Source organism: Scyliorhinus torazame, chromosome 3, assembly GCF_047496885.1.
Source record: "Scyliorhinus torazame isolate Kashiwa2021f chromosome 3, sScyTor2.1, whole genome shotgun sequence".
In the NCBI taxonomy this organism is placed as follows: domain Eukaryota; kingdom Metazoa; phylum Chordata; class Chondrichthyes; order Carcharhiniformes; family Scyliorhinidae; genus Scyliorhinus; species Scyliorhinus torazame.
Window position 1 is genome coordinate 304,751,753 of NC_092709.1, and position 26,797 is coordinate 304,778,549.

At 47.1% G+C, this 26,797-nt stretch overlaps 1 protein-coding gene and 1 long non-coding RNA gene across 3 annotated transcripts in view; both read left to right on the plus strand.

Moving 5' to 3' along the window:
• LOC140409218 (uncharacterized) overlaps positions 1-16,317 on the plus strand; it is a 116,313-nt gene extending 99,996 nt beyond the window's left edge. Inside the window, exons 5-9 of the mRNA XM_072497495.1 lie at positions 1,300-1,360; positions 8,393-8,481; positions 10,443-10,555; positions 13,958-14,114; positions 15,212-16,317. Of these exons, the coding sequence (XP_072353596.1) occupies positions 1,300-1,360; positions 8,393-8,481; positions 10,443-10,555; positions 13,958-14,114; positions 15,212-15,378 (587 nt within the window). The 3' untranslated portion in view covers positions 15,379-16,317. The remainder of the gene's footprint in view (positions 1-1,299; positions 1,361-8,392; positions 8,482-10,442; positions 10,556-13,957; positions 14,115-15,211) is intronic.
• Positions 16,318-21,101: 4,784 nt separating this feature from the next.
• LOC140409222 (uncharacterized) overlaps positions 21,102-26,797 on the plus strand; it is a 33,885-nt gene continuing 28,189 nt past the window's right edge. Inside the window, exon 1 of one of the 2 annotated variants that reach the window (XR_011940305.1) lies at positions 21,102-21,217. This is a non-coding gene — a long non-coding RNA (uncharacterized lncRNA). The remainder of the gene's footprint in view (positions 21,218-26,797) is intronic. The other variant, XR_011940306.1, reaches the window with a different exon arrangement.

Genomic DNA, 26,797 nt, shown 5'->3' on the forward strand with positions numbered 1-26,797 from the left:
ACCTGCTTTTGAGGAGCAAAATCCCAGTTTCTCCAGCCCATTGAATCCGCTCTGTCACTTATGGCTGCACCTTCCTGTCCAATCCTTACAGCTCTCGATTCCCTTTACTGCCCAAAGATCTGATCTATCAGTCTCTGTCTTGAATATAACCTGAGTATTCGCTGCTCTCTGGGGTATCCAAAATTCACAACCCTTCTGAATGCAGAAATATCTCCTCCACATCTTGGTCCTAAATGGCTGATCCCTTCTCCTGAGACTATGATCGTTCTAACCCACTGGGTAATATAGCAAGGTTCACCGCTCTGCACTATCGGCATCTTGTGCAGGTTCCTGGGTGCTTTTTTATTTTAACGTGCCTCATTGACCAATCCTGCTACCATCAAAAATCTAGTTAAATGAAATCCTGTGGGTTTCTCTCTTCCTCTCTCTTTTTAAAGTTATACCATTTTGTATTGCTGCTTCTTTCTTTCTCAAAATGCATCATTTGACACTTAGATTTTATCTTTTTGGGTGTTTGCCTATTTCATCTATTTGTCAATGACCTCCCGAAATCTCTCACTATCTGCTGCTGATCAGTGCTTGATGATTCCGTGTAAATGATGAGCTGGGCATTTGAGGGAGTCATTCACTTTCGTAGCATCCAGTGGGTGACCATCCTACCTGCTCCTGATCTGTCTGAAGTTCAACGGAGAAAGCATTAGGCACCTTTCCCTTCCACACTTGGACCTATTGGGTCCTTTCCTTGACCAATTCATGGTCACTGATGGGTCTCGTCTGGCCACAGGTACTCTACTTGTGGTGGGGGGCCAGCGGCTCTATCTGTGTAGACTGTGTCGGGTAAGGGGAGAACTTCCTTTTTATGCGGGGGGGTGGGGGTGGGAAGAGGCCTCTTGAACCCAGCTCTAACTCCCTCATCCCTCCTTAATGAGACCCCTGGACTTGCTGCCACTGCTCCGCATCGGGGACCACGTGCAGTCCCAGCAGTAGACACTGCTGTTTGGCCCTGGGATGACTGGTACCCACGGTGTTAAATTGTGGGTGGGTTTCCCCCTCAACCTTTCCGCTGGGAGGGGAGCAGAGACCACGGTGTAATTATCAGCCCAGTTATTCCCCGGACTGGAAGGCTAGGTGGGTTGAGGTGGTGGGTTGTTATACAGGCCAGTTTCCCCCCTAGACTGCAAGGACTTGATTCCTCACTTGTTAATGTATGTCAATTGAATATACTTGCAGGAAAATCAAGTGATTTTGAAATATGTTCAGTCGGGTGCAATTTTCATTAAAATTCCACTTGTTTCCCAGGTTACTTTTCTGAGAAAAATGCAACTACTTGTGAGTCCTGTTCCCAAGGACTATTTTGCAAGTAAGTATTGGAAGTGTGCATATCGATCAAACCAAATCAATAAAGTTGCTAATTTGTGGATTCCTGGGTGTGCTGGGTTAGCAGATTTCTGCTCTGTACTGTCTACAACCCGTAACCCTCCCACTTAATAAAATATCAAACTACCATTGCCCTGTTGTCTCCTAACTCCACTGGTTGCTGCAGTGGGTTCACTTCTTTTATATAAAAAAAAAAAATAATTTTTTTTTATTAAAGGTTTTCATAAAACATTAATAACAAAATGGGAAAGAAAAAAGAACCCAACAGGGTTAAGTACGAAACACAATCTAAAAAAGCAACCCCCCAAACCTCCCCCTCCCCTGTACATAAATAATCAATTAACATTAACACCCCGACTTAACACAACAGGTGTAATTCACCCCCTCAGACCCTCCAGTGTAAATAACATAAACAAAAATAAAGTAAACCCCCCCCCCTCCCCGAGCTGCTGCTGCCATTGACCAATGTCTATCGTTCTGCCAGAAAGTCTAAGAACGGTTGCCACTGCCTAAAGAACCCTTGTACCGACCCTCTCAAGGCGCATTTCACTCTCTCCAATTTAATGAACCCTGCCATATCGCTGATCCAGGATTCCACGCTTGGGGGCCTCGCATCTTTCCACTGAAGGAGAATCCTTCGCCGGGCTACCAGGGACGCAAAGGCCAGAATTCCGGCCTCTTTCGCCTCCTGCACTCCCGGCTCCTCTGCCAACCCAAATATTGCGAGCCCCCAGCCCTGTCTGACCCTGGATCCTACCACCCTCGACACCGTCCTCGCTACGCCCTTCCAAAATTCCTCCAGCGCTGGGCATGCCCAGAACATATGGGTGTGATTTGATGGGCTCCATGAGCACCTAACACACCTGTCCTCACCCCCAAAGAACCGGCTCATCCTTGTCCCGGTCATGTGTGCCCTGTGCAGCACCTTAAACTGTATGAGGCTGAGACTCGCGCACGATGAGGCAGAGTTCACCCTCCCTAGGGCTTCTGCCCACGTCCCCTCTTCGATCTCCTCTCCCAACTCCTCCTCCCACTTACCTTTCAACTCCACCACCGAGGCCTTCCCCACTCCCACCCACCCCCCCGAGAGCACCCTGTCCTGTATTGTGTGTGGCAGTAGCCGCGGGAATTCCACCACCTGCCGTCTGGCAAACGCCCTTACTTGTAAGTACCTGAAGGTGTTCCCCAGGGGGTGCCCGTACTTCTCCTCCAGCTCACCCAAGCTCGCGAACTTACCGTCCACAAACGGGTCCCCCAACTTTCGTATCCCTGCCCTGTGCCACCCTGAAAACCCTCCACCTGTTCTTCCTGGGGTGAACCGGTGGTTCCCCCATAATGGGGTCCACGCCGAGGCCCCAACGTCCCCCCTATGCCGCCTCCACTGCCCCCAAATTTTGAGGGCCGCCACCACCACCGGGCTCGTGGTATACCTCCTTGGAGGGAGCGGCAGCGGCGCTGTTGCCAGCGCCCCCGGACTCTTACCCACACAGGATGCCATCTCCAGCCTCTTCCATGCAGCCCCCTCCCCCTCCATCACCCACTTGTGCACCATCGTCGCATTGGCGGCCCAGTAGTACCCACAGAGGTTGGGCAGCGCCAGCCCCCCCCCCCCTAATCTCTACTCTGCTCCAGGAACACCCTTCTCACCCTCGGAGTCCCTCGCGCCCACACAAACCCCATTATACTCCTGTTAACCCGCCTGAAAAAAGCCTTCGGGATAAACACTGGGAGGCACTGGAACAGGAACAAAAACCTTGGGAGCACAGTCATTTTGATTGACTGCACCCTACCCGCCAAGGACAGCAGCAATGCGTCCCACCTCTTGAACTCCTCCTCCATTTGCTCCACCAGCCTTGTAAAGTTAAGCCTATGCAGGGCCCCCCAGCTCCTGGCCACCTGGACCCCCAAATATCTGAAACTCCTCTCCGCCCTTTTTAGTGGGAGCTCGCCAATCCCCCTCTCCTGGTCCCCTAGCTGAACTACGAACAGCTCGCTCTTCCCCATATTGAGCTTGTACCCCGAAAAGTCCCCGAATTCCCTAAGGATCCTCATTACCTCTGGCATTCCTCCCACCGGGTCCGCCACATACAGCAGCAGGTCGTCCGCACAAAGCGACACCCTATGCTCCTCCCCACCCCGCACCAACCCCCTCCAGTTCCTCGACTCTCTCAGCGCCATAGCCAGGGGTTCAATCGCCAGTGCGAAGAGCAGGGGGGACAGGGGATACCCCTGTCTCGTCCCTCGGTGCAACCGAAAGTACTCGGACCTCCTCCTATTTGTGGCCACACTCTCCATCGGGACCTCATACAACAGCCTCACCCACCTGACAAACCCCTCCCCAAACCCGAACCTCTTCAGCACCTCCCACAGGTACCCCCACTCTACCCTATCGAAGGCTTTCTCAGCGTCCATCGCCACCACTATCTCCGCCTCCCCCTCCCTCACCGGCATCATAATGTTCAAAAGCCTCCACACATTCGCGTTCAACTGTCTCCCCTTCACAAACCCAGTCTGGTCTTCATGGATGATCTGCGGCACACAATCCTCAATCCTCGTGGCTAAGACCTTCGCCAGCACCTTGGCATCTACATTTAGCAAGGAAATCGGTCTGTAAGACCCACATTGCAGGGGATCCTTGTCCCGCTTCAGGATCAAGGAGATCAGTGCCCGGGACATCGTCGGGGGTAAAGCCCCCCTCCTCCCTTGCCTCATTAAAGGTCCTAACTAACAGCGGGCCCAACAGGTCCATATATTTTTTATAGAACTCGACCGGGAAACTATCCGGCCCCGGTGCCTTCCCCGCCTGCATGCTTCCTATCCCTTTGATCAGCTCCTCCAGCCTAATCGGGGCCCCCAGTCCCGCCACCAGTCCCTCTTCCACCTTTGGAAACCTCAATTGATCCAGGAAACTGCCCATCCCTCCCTCCTCCCGTGGGGCCTCAGAGCGGTACAATTCCTCGTAGAAGTCCCTGAAGACCCCAACCCCACTCCGCACCACGCTCCTTCCCCTGTCCTTAACTCCCCCGATCTCCCTAGCTGCATCCCGCTTCCGAAGCTGACGCACCAGCATCCGGCTTGCCTTTTCCCAATACTCGTAGACCGCACCCTGGGCCCTCCTCCACTGCACCTCTGCCTTCCTGGTGGTCACCAGGTCGAATTCGGCCTGGAGGCTGTGCCTCTTCCTCAACAATCCTTCCTCGGGCTCTTCCGCATACCTCCTGTCTACCCTCACCATCTCCCCCACCAGCCTTTCCCTCTCCCCCCCGCTCCTTGTGGGCCCTAATGGAGATCAACTCTCCCCTCACCACCGCCTTCAGTGCCTCCCATACCATCCCCACTCAGACCTCCCCGTTGTCGTTGGTCTCCAAGTACCTCTCTATACTTCCTCGGACCCGCTCACTCACCTCCTCGTCCGCCAACAGCCCCACCTCCAAGCGCCACAGCGGGCGCTGGTCCCTCTCCTCCCCCATTTCCAAGTCCACCCAATGCGGGGCGTGGTCCAAATGGCTATTGCCGAATACTTGGTATCCTCTACTCTCGCTATCAGCGCCCTACTCAAAATGAAAAGGTCGATTCGAGAATAAGCCTTATGGACATGTGAGAAGAATGAAAATTCCTTAGTCCCCGGCCTTGCAAATCTCCAAGGGTCCACCCCTCCCATTTGGTCCATAAATCCCCTCAACACTCTAGCCGCCGCCGGCTTCCTACCCGTCCTAGACCTGGAGTAATCCAGTGCCGGATCCAACACCGTGTTAAAGTCTCCCCCCATTATCAGGCCCCCCATTTCCAAGTCTGGGATCCGACCCAACATACGCCGCATAAAACCCGCATCGTCCCAGTTCGGAGCATACACATTGACCAGTACCACCCTCTCTCCCTGCAACTTACCACTTACTATTATGTACCTACCACCATTATCTGCCACAATGGTCGACGCCTCGAATGACACCTTCTTTCCCACCAAGATCGCCACCCCTCGATTTTTGGCATCTAGCCCCGAGTGAAACACCTGACCTACCCACCCTTTCCTCAGTCTTACGTGGTCTGCCACCTTCAGGTGTGTCTCCTGGAGCATAATCACATCCGCCTTGAGCCCCTTCAGGTGCGCGAACACGCTGGCCCGCTTAACCGGCCCATTCAGTCCCCTTACATTCCAGGTTATCAGCCGGATCAGGGGGCTACCCGCCCCCCTCCCCCGCCGACTAGCCATGACCGCTCCTCGGCCAGCCACGCGCCCGCACCCGACACCCGGCCCGTTCCCCATAGCGGCATACCCCCATCTCGACCCCACTCCCCCCCCCACCCCCCCCCCCCCCACTCGCTCCAGCTCCTCCTTGACCTTAGCAGCAGCAACTCGATTCGCTCCCCCCCCCCCACCCCCCCCCCCCCCCCCCCCACGGCTAGGACCCATCCTAGCTGGTTTACTCCCCCCATTGCACTTCCGCAAGTCAGCTGACTCCTGCTGACCCCGGCACTCCCGCCTCCCCTTCGACTCCTCCCATTGTGTGGCACACCCTCCTCTCCCGCTCCCCATCCAGAGGCTCTCCCCCTCCCTGCTCCGTTCTAAGCGCGGGAAACAATCCTCGCTTCCCGGCCCCGCCTCCCCCCAGTCTTCGGAGCGGGAAAAAAGCCCGCGATCTCCACCTACCAGGCCCCGCCACCAACCAAAACAGTGCCCAACCCGAAAGAGAAAAACACTGAGAAAAAGAAACCCAAAACAATGCAAAGGCACCCCCCCCCCCCTTCCCCCCGCCCCGAACCAAAAATAGGCATAACATATCCACCGCAGTCCCCAATCGCCCATCCCGACCCTCAGTCTGTGTCCAGCTTCTCAGCCTGAACAAAGGCCCACGCCTCCTCCGGAGACTCAAAATAATGGTACCGGTCCTTGCGGTCCTTGTAGGTAACCCACAATCACGCCGGCTGCAACATGCCAAACTTCACCCCCTTCCTGTGCAGCACCGCCTTCGCTCGATTGTACCCGGCCCTCCTCTTCGCCACCTCCGCACTCCAGTCCTGGTGTATCCGAACCTCCGCGTTCTCTCACCTGCTGCTCCTCTCCTTCTTGGCCCACCTGAGTACACACTCCCAATCGATGAACCGCACCAGCACCGCCCGCGGAGGCTCATTAGCCTTGGGCCTCCTCGCCAACATTCTATGGGCCCCTTCCAGCTCCAGGGGCCCCTGGAAGGACCCCGCTCCCATCAGCGAGTTCAACATGGTGACCACATAGGTCCCCACGTCCGGCCCCTCCTGGTGGCCCAGAATCCGCAGATTCATCCATCTCGACCGATTCTCCATCTCCTCGAACCGCTCCTGCCATTTCTTGTGGAGCGCCTCGTCCGCCTCCACCTTTACCGCCAGGCCTAAGATCTCGTCCTCATTGTCAGAGATCTTTTGTCGAGCCTCTCAGATTGCCACCCCCTGGGCCGTCTGTGTTTCCAGCAGCTTATCAATAGAAGCCTTCATCGGCTCTAGCAGGTCCGTTTTAATCTCTTGTGAGGCAGCGCTGGATACCCTCCTGTTGCTCCTCCGCCCACTGCCTCCACACTGCCTGGTCTCAGCCCACCGCCATTTTGTCCTTCTTCCCTCTCTTCTTCAGGTCCACCACCACCTTTTTTGTCGCCCCGCTCCTAGTTAAAGCCATATACTGACGGGGAGCTATTATTAACTCCTTCCCACACCGGGAAACATCGAAAAAGTGCCCTTGGGGGGCCCTGAAAAGAGCTCAAAAGTCAGTTTTTGCGGGACCCGCCGAATGTGCGACTTAGCTCCGCATAGCCGCAACCGGATGTCTCGAGAGGGAATCCTTTTGGCAGTGTTCGCTTCACCAATCTGCCCCAAAACGTCTGTGGAAACTCCTGAAAAAGGTTTGAGAGTCCGTTCCAGACGGGAGCTGCCGAATGCGCGACCTACTCCTCCATGGCTGCCACCGGATGCCTCGTCCATGCTTCTTCAATGTCCTTGGTAGATCTTTTCACAGTTGTTCCCTCTACTGCCAGAATTCACCTTTAATAAAGGCCCTCAAGTCAGCTTGCAGCCTCTAAGCTTGCCCTTCCCCCGCCTGCATGCTGGAAGAGGCTTTGTTTATCCTGCAGTTATAGCCAAATCTTTTACTGTTTCTGCCGGGTCTGGTAACCAAGAGACATACCATTCCTGGGGGACACTTTCGGGGGAATGTTGCAGTCTCCTTCCCACACCGGGAAATGTCGAACAAATGCCGTGGGGGCCCTGTAAAGAACCCAAAAGTCCGTTCCAAGCGTGAGCTACCGAACATGCGACCTAGCTCTGCATAGCCGCACCCGGAAGTGAGTGGGTTAACTTCTAAATTCTCATTCACACTTTTGAATCTCTCCATAACCTTAATCAGTGTTACCATAATTCCTGTCCCTACGTCCATCCTGTGGTCTTCGAATCAGCTGCCTCTTGGCTTTCTTCGTTTGGCTATTTTCTAGCCTTCCCTTGACTCGGTGAAGCATTCCTTTTGTTTTCCAATTCTCTGAAACAACTATCTCCTGAAAATTCCTTTTTGTTTTTAAAAGAGTATCCAATAATTCTTCTTTTCCAATAAAGGGGCAATTTAGAGTAGCCAACCCACCTAACCTGCATATCTTTGAGTTGTGGGGGTGAAACCCACGCAGACACGGGGAGAATGTGCAAACTCCACACGGACAGTGACCCAGGGCCGGGATTCAAACCCGGGTCCTCGGCGGTGTAGGCTGCTGTGCTAACCACTCCACCCCTTCTTTTTTGATCATGCTGTTGTGTTACCCACGCACCCACTTCCTTTTGCTTTGCCCCCTCCCATGTGGAGCCATTTGGTACACTAGCCACATGAGGTGCTATAGAAATGCAAGTTGTGCATGAGCGAGGATCACTAGTGTGAGCTGTGCTGTCTGTCAAGAGTAACTTGCATCATTTTAACTTTTTTTTTGTTTGTGAATCCTGTCCTTTTGCTAATGGAAGCCTGTTTTCGGGTAAGTGTGTGCGCGTAAAATGTTCTCTTGCTTTTCAGCACGACTGACTGCAGCAAGTGTACAATGTGCCCCGGTGGGGAGGAAGCTCTGTCTACAGCAGCAACAGAGTGTACACCGTGTCGACCAGGTATATCATGGTGAAGCAAAAGGGATGACCGATGGTAAAGATGGTGGTGTAATGGTATTGTCACTGGGCTAGTAACCCGGAGACCCGGCGTAATGCTCTGGGGACCTGGGTTCAAATCCATTCATGGCAGGTGGTGAAATTTGAATTCAATTAAAAGTCTCATGATGACCATTGTTGATTGTTCCAAAAATCCATCTGGTTCACCAGTGTCCTTTTCATAGAATCCCTACAGTGCAGAAGTCTGCACCGACCCACTGAAAGAGCACCCTGCCTAAGTCCAATCCACCGCAACTTTGCAACCCCACCTAGCCTTTGGACATTATGGGGCAATTTAGCATGGCCAATCCACCTAATCCTGTACATCGTGGACTGTGGGAGGAAACTGGAGCACCTGGTGGAAGCCCACGCAGACACTGTGAGAACGTGCAAACTCCACAGAGAGAACCGAGGCTGGAATTGAACCCGGGTCCCTGGTGCTGTGGGGCAGCAGTGCTAACCACTGTGCCACCGTGCAGCCCCTTTTTCGGGAAGGAAATCTGCCATCCTTACCTGGTCTGGCCTACATGTGACTTCAGATCCACAGCAATGTGGTTGACTCTTAAATACCCTCTGAAATGGGCGAGCAAGAGACTTCTGTACAATTAGGGCAACAAATGTTGGCCCAACAAGTAACGGCAACATCCTGTGAATATTTAAAAAATTGAGGACCCCTTGTCGGGGGAAATTCAACACTGTGTGTGTGTGTGTGTGTGTGTGTGGGGGGGGGGGGGGGGGGTTGCGTCCGTGTCCGCACCCACATGTGTAGTGTGTGGCGAGAGAGGAAACCAAGCCAGTTAACTGCACAAAACATCAAGGAAAGGAGCAATAGATGTTGTGAAACCCACTATAGTTTTAAACAGGGAGCTTTTCAGATGGTGGAATATTTCTCCAATTAACAGTTCTAAAAATACTTGAGTCCTATCTTTTGGTTTGGTGTTTGTTTTTTTTTTTGTTTAATTTCTTTGCTGGAAGTGGCTGACTGCCAAAGCTGTAATTATTGGGTTGTGTTTGGTTACCCTGAGGAAGTTGTTTGTGAGCCTTCTACCTGAACTGTGCTTCTCCAATCTGGGTTTTGCACGTATACAATTTCTTTCTGCTGAACCCACACAACTACCACAGTGTTCCAAACAGTGAAGTCTGTCCATCTATGATCAATTGAATTTAAATACAGTGGCAGACGAGGTGGGAGAGTGAAGCATGAAGTCAAAGCAAACTGCTGCCTCACAGCGCTGAGGACCCGGTTCAATCCAGGCCGCCCGGGTCACTGTCCGTGTGGAGTTTGCACATTCTCCCCGTGTCTGCGTGAGTCTCACCTCACAACCCAAGGGTAGGTGCAGGGTAGGTGGATTGACCACTCTAATTTGCCCCTTAATTGGAGAGAAAAGAATTGGGTACTCTAAAATGAAGTCAAAGTAAAACGATATTCCTGTTAACCAGACTTGTTCTAATTGTCTCGATTCAAGTGGCCGACTCATTTGGACCAAATGAGCGGCAGTGTTTTCTGGAATGGTAATGCTGATAGGACATGTCGGAGTTGAGTCTAATCCTACTCTATGGGGATGGAGTGGGGCAGGTTACTGAACCAGGCAGTGGGCTTCATTTGTTTCCCCCACACCACTGCATATTCCCAGATTGAGTAGGGAGGTTATTTAGTGGCAGCCCTTCCTTGTCTGCTCCCCCTGTCATCACTGGCTGTGCTATTCTTCTGGTTGGCACTAACCAATCATTCACGGAGTAGCAATCAGACTAATGATTGTGCTGGTCTGCATAGCTCTGTACTTTACTCTGCCATGTGCTGCATTTACTCATTGAACGGAGGATGTCCAGCAGGTGGGTTTATACAGGAATTTAAAATCATCATGGTGCATGTGTGATTGGGTCCCAAACGGATGCTTTCATGTTGTTCCTCTTTCATTCTGCAGGAATGTACAAGCAGCCAAAAAATCTGTTCTGTAGAATGTGTCAAACGGGGTATTACCAGATAATGGTGGGACAGGAGAGCTGTAACCTATGCCCCGAAGAGCATTATTGCCCCGTGAGTAATCCTGGTTTGATGGAGGTGGAGTATTTGGATGCTATCCTGATTGGCAACTCTTTGGGTGGGTATGTGGGCATTCTGTCCCTGATGTGTGCTGTTTTCGTGGCTGGGAAGAAACTGCCCCCTAAAAATCTAAATCTCCATCTACTACAAGTAATACCTCATACTTTAGAAGGCTGGAATGTCCTCTTCTGGGTTTTAGCTATTCAACAAACAACAAAGAAAAGTACAGCACAGGAATAAGCCCTTCGGACCTCCAAAACCTGCGCCGACCATTCTACCCGTCTAACCTCACTTCTGGGGTCTGTATCCCTCTATCCCCATTCTATTCCTGTATTTGTCAAGACGCCCCTTAAACGCCACTATCGTACCTGCTTCCGTCACTTCCTCCGGCAGCGAGTTCCAGGCACTCACTACCCTCAACTCTTCCCCTCATTCCTTAAACCTATGTCCCCTCGCAATTGACTCTGGCACCCTTGGGAAAAAGTCTTTGACTATCCGCTCTGTCTATGCCCCTCATAATTTTGTAGACTTCTATCAGATCTCCCCTCGACCTCCGTCATTCCAGTGAGAACAAACCAAGTTTATTCAACCTCTCCTCCGAGCTAATGCCCTCTATACCAGGCAACATCCTGGTAAACCACTTTTGTACCCTCTCGAATGCCTTCACATCCTTTTGGTAGTGTGGTGACCAGAATTGAACACTATACTCCAAGTGTGGCCTAACTAAGGTTCTATACAGCTGCAACATGACTTGCCAATTTTTATACTCTATGCCCAGTCGACGAAGGCAAGCATGCCGTATGCCTTCTTGACTATCCTCTCCACCTGTGTTGCCCCTTTCAGTGACCTGTGAACCTGTACACTCGGATCCCTCTGCCTATCAATATTCTTAAAGGTTCTGCCATTTACTGTGTATTTTCCATCTTTATTAGACCTTCCAAAATGTATTACTTCACATTTGTCCGGATTAAACTCCATCTGCCATTTTTCTACCCAAGTCTCCAAATTATCTAAATTCTGCTGTATCCTCTGACAGTCCTCACCGCTATCCGCAATTCCACCAACCTTTGTGTCGTCCGCAAACTTACTAATCAGACCAGTTACATTTTCCTCCATATCATTTATGTATACTATGAACAGCAAAGGTCCCAGCACTGATCCCTGCGGAACACCACTAGTCACAGCCCTCCAATCAGAAAAACAACCTTACACTGCTACCCCCTTCTATGACCTAGCTAGTTCTATATCCATCTTGCCAGCTCACCCCTGATCCCGTGTGACTTCACCTTTTGTACCAGTCTGCCATAAGGGACCTTGTCAAAGGCCTTACTGAAATCCATATAGACAATATCCACTGCCCTACCTTCATCAATCATCTTTGTCACTTCCTCGAAAAACTCAAATCGGGTTAGTGAGACACGACCTCCCCTTCACAAAACCGTGCTGCCTCTCGCTAAAACTTCCATTTGCTTCCAAATGTAAGTAAATCCTGTTTCAAAGAATCTTCTCCAGTAATTTCCCTATCACTGCCTAAGGCTCACCGGCCTGTAATTTCTTGGATTATGCTTGCTACCCTTCTTAAACAAAGGAACAACATTGGCTATTCTCCAGTTCTCTGCGACCTCCCCTGGAGCCAGTGAAGATACAAAGATTTCTGTCAAGGCCCCAGCAATTTCCTCCCTTGCCTTTCTCCGTATTCTGGGGTAGCTCCCATCAGGTCCTGGGGACATATCTACCTTAAATATTTTTCAAGATGCCCAACACCACCTCCTTTGTGACCTCAATGTGACCCAGACTATCTACACCCCCTTCCCCAGACTCATCATCCACCAAGTCCTTCTCTTTGGTGAACTGATGCAAAGTACCCATTCAGTACTGTGCCCATTTCCTCTGGTTCCACTCATAGATTTCCTTCCCTGTCCTTGAATGGGCCAACCCTTTCCCTGGCTACTCTCTTACTCTTTTACTCTTTATATACGTGTAAAAAACCTTGGGATTTTCCTTAAATCCTGTTTGCCAATGACTTTTTGTGACTCCTTTTAGCCCTCCTGATGCCTTGCTTAAGTTCCTCTTACCTTCCTTATATTCCTCATTGGCTTCATCTGTTCTCATCCTTCTAGCCCTTACACATGTTTCCTTTTTCTTTTGGACTTGGCTCACAATCTCTCTCGTTACCCAAAGTTCCTAAAACTTGCCATACATATCCTTCTTCCTCACAGGAACATGCTGGTCCTGAATTTTTATCAACTGACATCTGAAAGGCTCCCACATGCCAAATGTCGATTTACCCTCAAACAACTGCCCCCAATCTGCATTCTTCAGTTCCTGCCTAATATTGTTATAATTAGCCTTCCCCCAGTTTAGCACCTTCACCCGAGAACTACTCCGATCTTTATCCATCATTGACCATAATTCAGTAAGTTTCAATGTTCCCGAAATGCTCCCCTACTGAAACTTCGACCATCTAGCCGGGCTCATTCCCCAATACCAGATCCAGTGCGGCTCCTTCCCTAGTTGGGTTATCTACATATTGTTTCAAGAAGCCCTCCTGGATGCTCCTTACAAACTCTGCCCCGTCCAAGCCCCTAGCACTAAGTGAGTCCCAGTCAATATAGGGGAAGTTAAAATCTGTACAGCTGTGATATTCTCCTTAACCAGTATTGCAACTCTCCCTACCACTTTTCCATCTCCCTCTACCCGCCTGAAACATCGGAATCCTGGAACATTTAGCTGCCAATCTTGACCCTCCCTCAACCAAGTCTGTAATGGCAACAACAACATAGTTCCAAGTACTAATCCAAATTCTATCTGCCTTACCTGTTACACCTCTCGCATTGAAACAAATGCACTTCAGATCATCAGTCCCGCTGTGTTTTGCAACATCTCCCTGCCTGCTCTTCCTCTGAGTCTTACTGGCCCTATTTTCTAGTTCCTCCTTGGGTTTTGCTTTGTAAGTGTCCTCCTCAGCAATCAGTTAAAGCCATAGTGGTTTCTGCGTGACTTGCTCGAGTTTGAATCGAGTGCGAATGCCGGGGTGAACAGGAACAATAATTTAATTATATCTTGTTACAGCTCCATTTAAAAAATGATGGTGAAGCTGCTAAGTGCATGTTAGTATTTTAGTCAATGACTAGTCCTCTTTGAAAGAGCAAAATCTCCATCGAATAAGTAAATAAATACACAGTAAGTTTGTCAACATTTGTGAAAAGCGTCAAGCTTTTTGGGTAAAGAACATTCCAAGATTTGCAGTGTTTGTTTTTTTCCCCCTCCCTTTTCGGCATCAATGGTTTTGTTATTTCTGTGGTCTGACTTACTGGTGCTTGGCTGTGGAAGTTAAACCCAATCTTTAAGTATGGCCAATGGTTAGTACAAACTACCTGACCTTTGTTTTCCCAGAGTCCAGATGTAGCGCCAATCCGGTGTCCAAGTGATGCATTTTGTCCTGCTGGCAGTACTGCGCCTCAGTACTGTATGGAAACATTCTTCCTCAAATCGGGCGATAACTGTGTGCTGGCACCACTCGCCATTATTCTGCTTGTGGTCATTTTAACAAGTGAGTGGGAAACATGTATTTCTTCTCATGATATCTTCTCCCCCAACTCCCCTAACCCTGAAGAGGAATTTTGGGCACAGCAATTTATTGCAATACACTAGTCACCACGTTATAGGAAGGATGTGATTGCACTGGAGGGACTGCAGAGAAGATTCACCAGAATGTTGCCTGGGATGGAACATTTTAGTTATGAAGAGAGGTTGGATAGGCTTGAGTTGTTTTCTCTGGAGCAGAGAAGACTGAGTGAGGGGTCACCTGATGAAGGTGTACAAGATTGAGGGGCATGGACAAGGTGGATAGGGAGCAGTTGTTCCCCGTAGTTGAAGGGTCAGTTATGAGGGGACTCCAGTTCAAATTGAGGGTTGGGAGGTTTAGGGGGGATTTGAGGAAAAACCTTTTACCCATAGAATGGTGTCAGTCTAAATTCACTGCCTGGGAGAGTGGTAGAGGTGGGTTGCCTCATATCCTTTTAAAAAGTACCTGGATGAGTACTTGGCACGCCATAACATTCAAGGCTGTGGGCCAAGTGTGCAGGTCAGGGCCTTTCATGAGTCGGTGCAGACTCGATGGGCCAGAGGGCCTCTTCTGCACTGTAGTATTCTGTGATGACACCGTGCCCAACTCCAGCTGCTCAATATCTGAAAATAAGTTGCCTAATGGACTGTCCTTGAAATAGATGAAGGGAAAATCCCAGATGATTAATTTCCCAGCATAAGAACATTCCAAATATGACAACTGATATTATACATGGTGAGTCATGAGAATGAAGCTTTATTCTATCAGGTGATGCCAAATAAGATTGCGAAGAGCCTTGCCTTTTTGGAATAATTGGAATTTGGTGATTGCAGATCTGGATGTGGTGTTTGATTTCAAAATTGCTGCCAAACTGAATGTTCACCAAACTTCGAAAAAGGTTATCTGCAAAGATTTAGCAATTTCTGTGACATTAATTTAATTTGCCATTATCTATTGGGGTTTCCAACATCCAGCCAAGGGTTAGGCAAGCTAGCCCCCTAAGGATACTATTTCCTCCTACTATATTAGAATGGTTTGTGTGTGACTTGTATATTTCTGATCAATGACATGTTCTTTTTCAGTTACTGTGCTGATCGTTATTGTAATTGTTTGTCGTCGCAAGAGGAAGGCCACACCAATCGACTTAGTGCGATCCCCATTACTGAGTAAAGAGCCATCCACTGGTCAGGAGCCACACCCATCTTATGGAATTTCCTGGGATAGAGAACCGGTCTACGCAGGATGGTAACTGTGCCCCATGATTGTTTTGGCACCAGGGTCAGGCTCACGATTGGTACGTGTACAGTTTTTTTTTTCCTGAAAAAGGAAATGGTGTATCTTCTGAACTGGGAGTCGGAGTCTTGTGGAACCACACACGCCCCTCTGATTCATTGCAAGTCTTTGATGCAATCTGGATCACAAACAACTTATGGTGTCTTTTGCTGTCCACGGCCTCGTTTTCTCTAGCAGAGAGGGACAATTGAGTGGTTTGTCTCTCGTGGTCTATAATGTTCACTGGTAATGAGCGACTCTCAATGTGATCGGTCGACTGGATTGTTTTGTTGCGTCCTTCTCCATGACAATGCCCTGTAGAAGACTGGATGAAAAGCGATGGTATTCCATGGCATTGAACAGTCGTTAGTGGTTCTGAAAATAGAATTTCTGGTTGGAGATTAATGGTTCATCGCTTCTGCCACCAGGTTGTCTCAAAGTCACCTAGTCGATTTTTTTTGTTTGAAGAAAATGCACCCAGAACTGCACAAAGATTCTCTTGTTGGAGAGCCAATAACAGTTTGAGACACAAAATTTAAGATGAACAGTGCTAACAATTGCATTTTGCACTAATGTCTTTTTTATATTTATAAAACAGAATTGACTTTTTTGGTAGTGGAATTTTTCTCTTTTTTTCATAAAAGCAATTTACTGACAAAATACTGCGTACACTTTAACTGCGTTTTCCAAAGAGAACCTATTTGTTTTTATTTTTGGAAGGGATGATGGAATGCTTCTTATTTAACTATTAGTCTGGTACAGTGCATCCTGGTGACTTTTTCAGGAAGTAACTGAATGAAGTATGGAAACGTGTTACTAATTGATCATTGGTTGAAGGTGAAAGTGTGCAAATTTCACTAGATTTTCTTTTTGGAATCATCGCTGTCCAAATTAGAACTCCCCCCCCCCCCCCCCCCCCCCCCCCCTCCCCCACCTTGGTAAACTGGATTTTAAATTTGTTCTTGTGAACCTTTTTATTGTAAATTGTTGTTTTATGTGGAATGTTTAAATGTAATTAAGTCTGTAATAAGACTGTGACTGATGTATATTTAAAAGATGTTGTAAAATGTAATAGCCCTTGCTGATGATTGAGTAAAGTATTCTCTTCCTTGCCCCATGTCCATTTTCCTTTTGACCGTTCCTGCAAGCTTTTCACGTGTGGAAGCGGCTAGTCAATAATCGTTCTTCATTGTTGGTTGCAATTGGATCTGTGAAGTGTCCAATTTATCTTGATTCTAGCTTTAGTAGATTCCCACTTAGTTACTTTTGTGGGTTTTTCAGGTTGGAACATAAACTGGAGTGAGTTGGTCCAAAGAGAGATTATTACAGACATTCTGTCCGAACTCTACTTTATTAAATCAAAGTTGTGTTTGATTTACCTTGCAAGCATTGTGTGGATATCACTGGTTAAAATTTAATTGAGCTAAATTTCTTTTATTTTAAAAATCTTCTTTACCCCACCCCAACTCATTCACCCACCCAGACCCTTCTGTACCCAAACATTCACATCCGTTGTCTCAAATCTCTCACTGTTAAGCAATTTCTTATTCCTGTTTTTCACCCATGTATGTCACTGAGAAATTACAAAATTATATATTTAGGGAGAAATTACTTTGATATTCCTTAACTTGAGAAACTGAAATGATTGCTGTATTCCTAGCGGTAAAGGTGATTGTGTTTTTGGTGTGTTTACATGTTTAGCCGGCTCTGAAACAAATTTTTGATAGCTCCAGTATTGACTGGCGAAACATTTAAAAAAAAATGTAATTTAAAAAAATTGATCGAAAAGAGGAAGCGATTGTTCTCTAACTCTGATTTTTAAACTTGGTGCAGAATCTAATGCTTACTCTTTCCACAAGATGTGTAATGAATCCTGTACTAAAGTATTTAATCTCTTGAATTGTAATGATTTTTTAAAATGAAAAATAAATGCTGTGTAAGTGAAATGACCAAACTCAAAGGACCCAGACTTTTTGCTTTTCACAGAACTATTCCCAGGCGTTTGTGTGTGGTTCGAGTCGGCGTGATGCAGTTTGAGAAGTAAGCAGGCCCCTCCATGGCCCCAATGCCTGTTCCAAATGGGGGTCATGAGCCCACACTTGCTGGCACCGAGATGAACTTGCCATTCTTTTTTAGGGGCAGCCTGAGGCTGCATAGGTGCTCACCTATGAATTAGGAGCCTGCTTGGCCCCTGATCTCACTGGCCTTGCAGGCAATGAGGAATGGGTGACAGATGCTGGCCTTGTCCACAACACCCTCATCCCCTGAAAGAATGTTTTGAAAAGAAAGAATGTTTTAAATTAAAATTTTTAATTAAAGTACCCAATTTTTTTTTCCCAATTAAGGGGCAATTTAGCGTGGCCAATCCATCTACCCTGCATATCTTTGGGTTAGGGGGGGGTGAGACCCACGCAGACACGGAGAATGTGCAAACTCCACATGGCCAGGATCGAACCTGGGTCCTCAGCACCATGAAGCAGCAGTGCTAACCACTGCATCACTGTGCCGCCCACTCCATTATAGTCTTTGACCAGACTTTATACTTTGGCTGTCTTCATGCGTGATCCTTCTGAGCCACTTAATAATAATAATTGTTGTCACAAGTGGGCTTACATTAACGCTGCAATGAAGTTACTATAAAAATCCCCTACTTGCCACATTCCGGCGCCTCTTTGGGTACACGGAGGAAGAATCCAGAATGTCAAAATTACCTAACAGCACGTCTTTCGGGACTTGTGGGAGGAAACCAGAGCACTCTGAGGAAACCCACGCAGACACTGAGAACGTTTAGACTCGGCACAGACAGTGACCCAAGCAGGAATTGAACCTGGGATCCTGCTGTTGTGAAGCAACAGTACTAACCACTGTGCTACCGTGTTGTCCAATGATCAGCCTCCAGGTGCCACGTTATGAGGCACCTGCATGTATCAAAAGTAAGTAACAACATCAAGCTCCTTCCATCAAAACATTTTTCACACTGAATCTCAGGCATTCTTTTAAGAAAATTTACACACAAATTCTTATTCTTACAGCAGACTATGACTGCTGTGAGGATCAGTGCTCGGGCCTCAGCTATTTACAATCTATATTAATGACTTGGATGAAGAGTCCAAAGGAAATGTATCTGAATTTATTGATTATACATTTATAAGCTGAGAACACAAAAAAGGCCGTAGAGGGATAGGTCAAGTGAATGGGCAATAAGGTGGCAGATAAACTATAATATGTGCGGAGTCTGCACGTTCTCCCCGTGTCTGCGTGGGTTTCCTCCGGGTGCTCCAGTTTCCTCCCACAGTCCAAAGATGTGCGGATTAGGTGGATTGGCCATGATAAATTTCCCCTTAGTGTCCAAAGGGTTAGGTGGGGTTATTGGGTTACGGGGATAGGATGGAAGTGAGGGCTTAAGTGGGTCGGTGCAGACTCGATGGGCCAAATGGCCTCCTTCTGCACTGTATGTTCTATGTTATAATATGGGGGGTGGAAGAGATGACTGTGCAGTTGTAATATGGGGCTAGGAGGGGGAAGTTGTAAGAATAGAAAAGCAGAACATATTTTAAAAATGTTAGTGTTCAGAAGGATTTGGATGTACTCTTCAAAAGACACACAGTTAGCATGCAAGAGCAAGGTGATCAGGAAGGCAAATGGCATGTTAGCCTTTATTGCAAGAGGATATGAGCACAAACGTAAGGGAGGTTTTGTTACAATTGTACTCGTCTTTAGTAAGATGATGCATGAATACTGTGCAGTTTTGGTCACCATCTGAATGGAAGGACATACTCGCGTTGGAGGTGGTACAATGAATGTCCGTTAAATTGGTTCTTGGGATAAGAGAGTAGTCCAGTTGAGAGGCTGTGTAAACTGGGCTTGTACTGCCCAGAGTTTAGAAGAATGAAAGGTGATCTAATTGAAGTGTCTGAAGGGGATTGGCAGAGTAGACATCAAAAGAGGTTGTTTTCCTCCGGCTGGAGAAATTCAAAACGGAGTCACAGTTTCTGGATAAAGAAATGATCATTTAAGGGCAGCAAGGTGGCGTAGTGGTTAGCACTGCTGCCTCATGGCACCGAGGTCCCAGGTTTGATCCCAGTTCTGGGTCACTGTGTGGAGTTTGCGCATTCTCCTTGTGTTTGTGTGGGTTTTGCCCCCACAACTCGAGATGTGCAGGGTTGGCGGATTGGCCACGATAAAATTGCCCCTTAATTGGAAAAATGAATTGGGTACTCTAAATTAAAAAAAAAAAGAAGAAATGATCATTTAGGACTGAGATAGGAGAGAATTCTTCACCGGGATTGAGAATCTCCGGAAATTCTCTACTCGAGGGTTTTGGATGCTCCTTTGTTGAGTATATTTAAGGCTGCGCGAGAGAGATTTTTGGTCTCTCAGAATATGGGGAACAGGCGGTGGAAGTTGTCATGATTGTAGAGCAGGCTCGAGGGGCCATTCGGTCTAATCACATTTTTTTACATCTGTTGAAGTGCTGACCACGCTATGCCCCTTTATGCCTCCATTCTTTCAATGCTAACATTATTTAATCACACACAACCCCCATCCTTGACCCTTTGTCCTTCGAGTCTGCGCCACCATTCAAAACCATCATGGCTGACCTTCAGCTTCAAATCCATTTTCTCACCCCCTCCCCAAATACCTGAGAGACTAAAACTCTGTCCAGCTCCAGCTTCTCTTGTCCAGATTTTTGTTAAAATCATTCCTTTCATGGGATACGGGCATCCCTGGCTATGCTGGCATCTATTTCTCAATCCTAATTACGCTTGCGAAGGTAGTGATGCACTGCTGCCTTGAACCCCTGCACTGAGATTTTCGGGGGGGAATTGGATTGAATGGTCTGCACCCCCTATTGGAAAACTTTGTTTATGACCATTGCAAATATCTTCAGATGAGAATGCTCTTTTTCACCAGAGGCTCTTCCTGATGTCACAGGTTGTAGTGTTCCATAAGACATAGGAGCAGAATTAGGCCACTCTGCCCATCGAGTCTGCTCCACCATTCAATCATGGCTGATATTTTCTCATCCCCATTCTCCTGCCTTCTCCCCATAAACCCCGATTGCTGCCCTACAATGCACCGTGCTGTAATGTATTGTACAGGTGGTGATGTGATTGAATAACCAAATCACCATCTCAATCAGAATTTCTAGTTTGACAGGATTGAGATTTCCCCCCTCCAATTCGTGTTTTTAGGCAGCTGTTCGATTCAAGGGTGTCGGTCAGATGTGCTGCCCAGAAGAAAACAAACAGTAAAACTGGGAAACAAGAAAACTGGGTTAACTCTTTCTTTTTAAAAAAAATCTCCTTCTGGGTGCCCAATCTCCTAGCAGAGGCCTGTCCTATTTTGACGTCTGGTCCGGATTATCTTTCATCTGGGATTATGCTTGACATTCCCTTAGTGCTCCATCAAGTGTGTCTTCGAACCCAACAACCTTTGGGCTACCAACTCCGCCAAGTCTCTTGCAGATGGCAAAATGAGCACGGGCATCTTTTATCTCGCACCTTAGAAATGTATACAAAATACAAAAAGAATTATAATGATTATTTATTGAAGATTTAAATTTCTTCAAACATTTCGTATTTGTTCACTTCGATTTCAGCAGATTCTCTTCTTTTTTTATTGTTGTTACAAAGACTACAACTCCCAGCATACCTATTATAGACTGCAAGGAGCTGGGGCAATTTTCTCTAACTTCCTCTTCCTATATTACAGCTGGCCTCGACTTCTGGGATGCTGTGCATTCAGGAGCACTGAGGTGTTTTGTTTTTGGAGACATTCCTTGTAATGAGACTCCTCGAGCTTTCCGTAAGCAGGTAATTAGTTGTTTATTGTCTCTCCCACTTCAACCCAGGTAACATTTTCTTCCCTTTTCCCCTTTTGTGTTTCTTCCTACAAATAGCAAATTTGTGGCCTGTCCTATGCCGGACCTCAAGCCCTCTGAACTTGATAGATGATTGTGTTTTAAACGGGGATGCCATTCTATTTTGCCAAGTGCTGTATCATGGGCAATTGATTTAAATTAAAATGTTTGGAAAAACAATGGGAGAGATTTAGCCGAGTTAATCTGGAGTCGGATTTATTGGAAGAAGATTTGGTTGGCCGTGACTTGGCAAATTTGAACTTATCCCTGCATCAGCTGGTTTTAATTTGGAAATGGGACCCTTTTGGGAACATAGCTCAGCTGTCTTATTAGATTGCATTTTCAGTAGATATAGAACATTTATGCCTGATTCCGATTGCATGTTTTATCAAAATGAGATATTGTAATTTGCCACGTTCCCCTTCTGCCCTGCCCCTGATTTTTGAACATGCTGACTGATTTTGCATACATTTCTATAGGTTTCCGCGCACCTGTGTCCTATAGGGAGACAGAGTGCAATCCCGGTTGAGATCAGCTAACTCAGCATAGATCTGCGATTTTTAAAAAAATCTGTTACCCTTTTATTTACCAGAACATCTCACTGGAAAGATTGACAGCACGAACTGTCTCATGAGGATTAAGGCTGCACAGCAGACCTTGTGTGAGATGCCGGCGTTGGACTGGGGTGGGCACAGTAAGAAACCTTACTGTGATATATGAACGGGCGGGGAACAGAGGGAAGTAGATGCTTGGAAAATAGGCGACCGGTTTAGATAAAGGATCTGGATCGGCGCAGGCTGGGAGGGCCGAAGGGCCTGTTCCAGTGCTGTAATTTTCTTTGTTCTTTGTTCTAACACCAGGTTAAAGTCCAACAGGTTTCTTTGGAATCACTAGCTTTCGGAGCGCAGCTCCTTCATCAGGTGAGTGAAGAGGTGGGTTCCACAAACACGTATATAGACAAAGTCAATGATCCAAGATGATACTATGAATGCGAGTCTTCGCTGGTAATTAAGTCTTTACAGGTCCAGGCGGTGTGACTGGAGAGAGGGATAATCACAGGTTAAAGAGGATTTCGCAAGCCCAGGCCAGATGGCTTTTTGGAGGGGGGGATGAATGTAGTGTGGGGTGAATGTGGTGAGACATGAATCCAAGGTCTCGGTTGATGCTGTACTCATGCGTGCGTAATTTGGTTATCATTGCACTACAGTCGAGATGGAGTTCCACTGAATAACAGAGTCTTGTTTCTTGGCCATTTGGTGCCATATAAAATAAATGGAGCAGAATTGCCAGATCCAAAGAATACTGCCACCATTGCCAACACCCGCCGCTTGTTGCCCTCCGAAAGTGGCAGGTTCTTTCCCAGGTCTCCCTTGGAGTCTGATTTTGGGACCGTGCTTGCCCACCAGATCGGAGATGGGCGTTTACTAGCCTGCATGCAAATGCCTGAGCCACGCTTCAGACTTGGATTTTATATCCCAGGCGTTCCTGAGGAAATGCCGTCTTTTTAAATAGGAATGGGGGGGTTCTGTTTCTCAAGCCTATTCAGTTAGGTCGTGGCTGATCTATAGCTTAACTCCATTTAACCACTTTGGTTACATCACACTTGATGCCCTTGCTCAGTTTTTAATTTTTCAGTTGACTTCACCTCTTGTCGTGGGGAGGTTGAGTTCCATTTTTGCCCCATTAAGAAATGGGGTGAAGAAATGGTCCCTGACATCATTCTGGGATAGCCTGGCTCCAATTTTAAGGTCGTCCCCCTGCCACCCTCCCAATTCTGCACCACCTAATCCAGGATTTATTTTCATGGGACATGGGCATTCCAAAGGCAAGGTCAGCATTTGTTGCCCATCCCTAATTGCTCTTGAACTGAATATTTTCAGAGGGCGGTTAAGAGTCAATCACGCTGCTGTTGGTCTGGTGTCACATGGAGGTCAGACCGGGTAAGGTTGACAGAACTCCTTCCAATGATAATTGCCATCGTTACTAAGACTAGCTTTTATAGTCCAGATTTATCAATGGAATTTGAACTCCACCAGCTGCTGGTGTGGGATTTGAACCCGATAGGGTAGGTGGAGAAAAAATACAATACCTAAATCATTAAACGCCTCCATTAGTTCACTCCTTAATCCTGTATGTTCAAGGGAATAAATGCAGTGTTTCTGCACCCTGTCCTCCTCATTTAACTCTTAGCTCCAGTGTCATCCTGGTGATTCTGCACCACTCCCTGCCTCCAAGGCTAATATCTTTCTGGAGAACTGAATATAATAAATGGGGTCAAACCAGAGACCTATATAATGGTAACACAATTTCCATCCCTTTTATATTCCAGCTCCCTTCGGAAAAAGGTGAACATTTCATTAACGCCTTTAAATTGCTTTCTCGTCTGATCTCTAGCACTGTGTGATTTCTGCACTTGGACCCCTAAATTTCACTGTTCCTCCCCAGCTTTTTGCCTCTCGCCATGTAGAAAAAAAACCTCTTGATCTACCTTTGGGTTCCAAGTGGATGATTTCACACTTCCCTCTATTGAAACCCATTTGCTACCGTTTTAACATGTACATCATCTATCACTATGCAGTCAGTGGCGGGCAAACCGTGCCCCAACCTTTGATTTGCGGACAGTTTCTCTCAGGCTTTCAAAGCTTTTGAGTGAAGACTTGCTCTAATCGAGTGTTTGCTCCAGCACAGTGCCCTCTACAGTGCATCTGCGGTATCTATGAAAAGTGCATGAAATGACAGGCTCTTCAACTAGATTGCAGAATCTATACCCACATGATTTAATGAACAGTACAAAGCAGGAGTTATAAATTCGATTTAAATCATGTACAAGAAATAGGAGACAGTTTAAAAAAAATAAAATCTCTGACAAATTAATTTATAAATGAATGAGATTCACATGGAATCATAGCCCTTCTGAAATAGCACTCTACCTAGGCCCATGCCCCCACCCTATCCCCTTAACTCTACCTAACCTTTTGGTCACTAAGGGGAAATTTAGCATTGCCAATCCACCTTACCAGATCTTTGGACTGTGGGAGGAAACCCACACATACGCAGGGAGAACTTGCAAACTACACAGTCACATAAGGCTCAAATTGAACCCGGGTCCCTGGCACTGAGGCAGCTGTGCTAACCATTGTGTGCTGCCCACAAAAAAAAAAAAATTTCAGAACCAGAGAGGTTCTTTGGCAATATGCATCAATTATCACACTGAAAATTCACATTGCATCAGGCCTAACCTTTAATCAAAAGTGGGGAATGAGTGGGCAAGTATCCTGACTTCATGTCACTGATATCAATGCTACAGCAATTGTATTGATGAAGATTGTTGCAATGCACCCTATGGAGGAGCAGGATACCTCTGAATTTGAAGTGTTACCAAACTCTGTCTGAGTTTATCCAGATGTGTGTTCTCAACATGAAGACACCTTGAGCTTTCCCCCTCTGGAAACATTGGGGGCCTGAAACTTTGTATAGTGCTATCACATAGCCAGATCAGGGAGGGACAGAGCATACTCCTGTCATCATTCCAAAGTGTGAAAAGTTGGACTAGTTGAAAGTATGAGTGATCTGCAGGTTGTGTAAACCTCGCCTGGAATGCTTTAGATTTGGTGGTTGGAGCTGGGAGTGAGGAAATAGTGGGAGGACAGGCAGAACTCTAGTGCAACATCAGAATGTGAAATGTTGCAAGCAACCTGCCGGAGAAACATCCAAGGGCCAAAACCGTGGACGATCTGTAAATTTCTGCACTTTGTCTGTGTTTTAATTCTGATCAAGCACAATTCAAACCACGTACATGAACATCTCGAGGACTCCTGCTGGTTTTCAAATCGCTACACAGCCTCATTGTCTGCCACATGCAGACAATTACCCTCCTCCAATTCAGGCTCCTTATGCAGTCCAATTTTCATTGCTTCATCATTTTCTTTAGGCCCAAGTTCTGGATTCTCTCCCGAAATCTTTCCACCTCACTCCCTCTCTATGGAGCTTTTGGTCACCTCCTAATGTAGCTTGGCATCAGTGTTTGATAATGCTCCTGCGAGGCATTGCCAGACGTTAGACTACATTGAACGGAGCTATTTGAATATAGGTTGGCGTGGTTGTGCCATATGGAGTTTGCACATCCCCTGTCTGCATGGGTCTCACCCCCACAACACAAAAAGTTGTGCAGGGTAGGTAGATTGGCCATGCTAAATTGCCCCCGAATTGTGGAAAGAAAAAAAAGATTGGGTACTCCAAATTTATATTTTTAAAAAAAAGTTGGCATGGTTGTGAATGTGGCCATTTCCAGGTAAGACGAGACACACCAGTAACATCCCTCTTTTCCACGGGCAAAGGTTGTTGGCTTGTGATTCAGTAGTAAATTGGGTTTTGAGGACAACACCTCCCCATCTTGACTTGGAAATATATTGCTATTCCTTCACTGTTGCGGGGTGAAAATTCTAGAACCCCCTACCCCAACAGCACGGTGCGTGCACCTACAACACATGGACTGCAGAAGTTCAAGAAGGTAGCTCACCATCGCTTTTCACAGGGCAATTGGGGAAGGACAATAAATGATGGTCGAGCCAGCGACGCCCACATCTTATGAAATAACAATAAAAAAGACACCAGATTTCAGCCTGATTATACATGCGGATGCATCATCTGTCAGCATCCATTTCTAATTGCCGTGCATTTTCTTGCATCCCAATATCCTCATCCCTGCCAGCCATTGCAATGCCATTTTTGCACACCACTGGGGAGGCAATGGCATAGTGGTATTGTCTGTTATGGGCCAGGGTTTAGAGAACCCCAAAGTGTATCATGGAGTTCACCTGACCCACAACTTTTAATAGATTGTGGTATGAGGAGCACACGGCCCACTCTACAGGTGTGGTACAACAGAAATGGAAAAGTATTTTTTAAAACAAAACAATGTTTATTCTATGAACTCAAGTTAACCTTTTTAAAACATATAGTGAACATCTTAGCAACCATCAATTCAAATACAACCCCCAAAGACTACAACACTAAGTAATCCTTTAAGCTTTCCTTTTAACATCCATACGACTTAAAAACAAAACCTTTAACAGAAGCACATCAGGTTAAAGTCACTACTAAAAACATTTCTAATTCTGAATTCACCAAATGATCAAGACAGTCTTTTCATGGCAGAGAGATCAACAGTACACCTGCTCTGTCTGGCTTCAGCTCCAACACTGAAAACAAAACTAAAAACACACCCTGCAGCAAACAGCCTAAAACAAAAGTAAAAAGCTGACAGACAGCCCAGCTCCACCCACTCGTGACATCACTGCAGTAAAAAACACCCATTTCTTAAAAAAAAAAATCTTTATTCAAATTTTCAACAGATTTTCAACAAACCCCCCCCCCCCCACCAATTCAGAAAAAAGAAACAACACAAGAACACAACCGGCAAGAATTCTACATAGAATTTCCCCAAACTACTATAACCCGGTAGCACGGTAGTCTTGTGGATAGCACAATTGCTTCACAGCTCCAGGGTCCCAGGTTCAATTCCGGCTTGGGT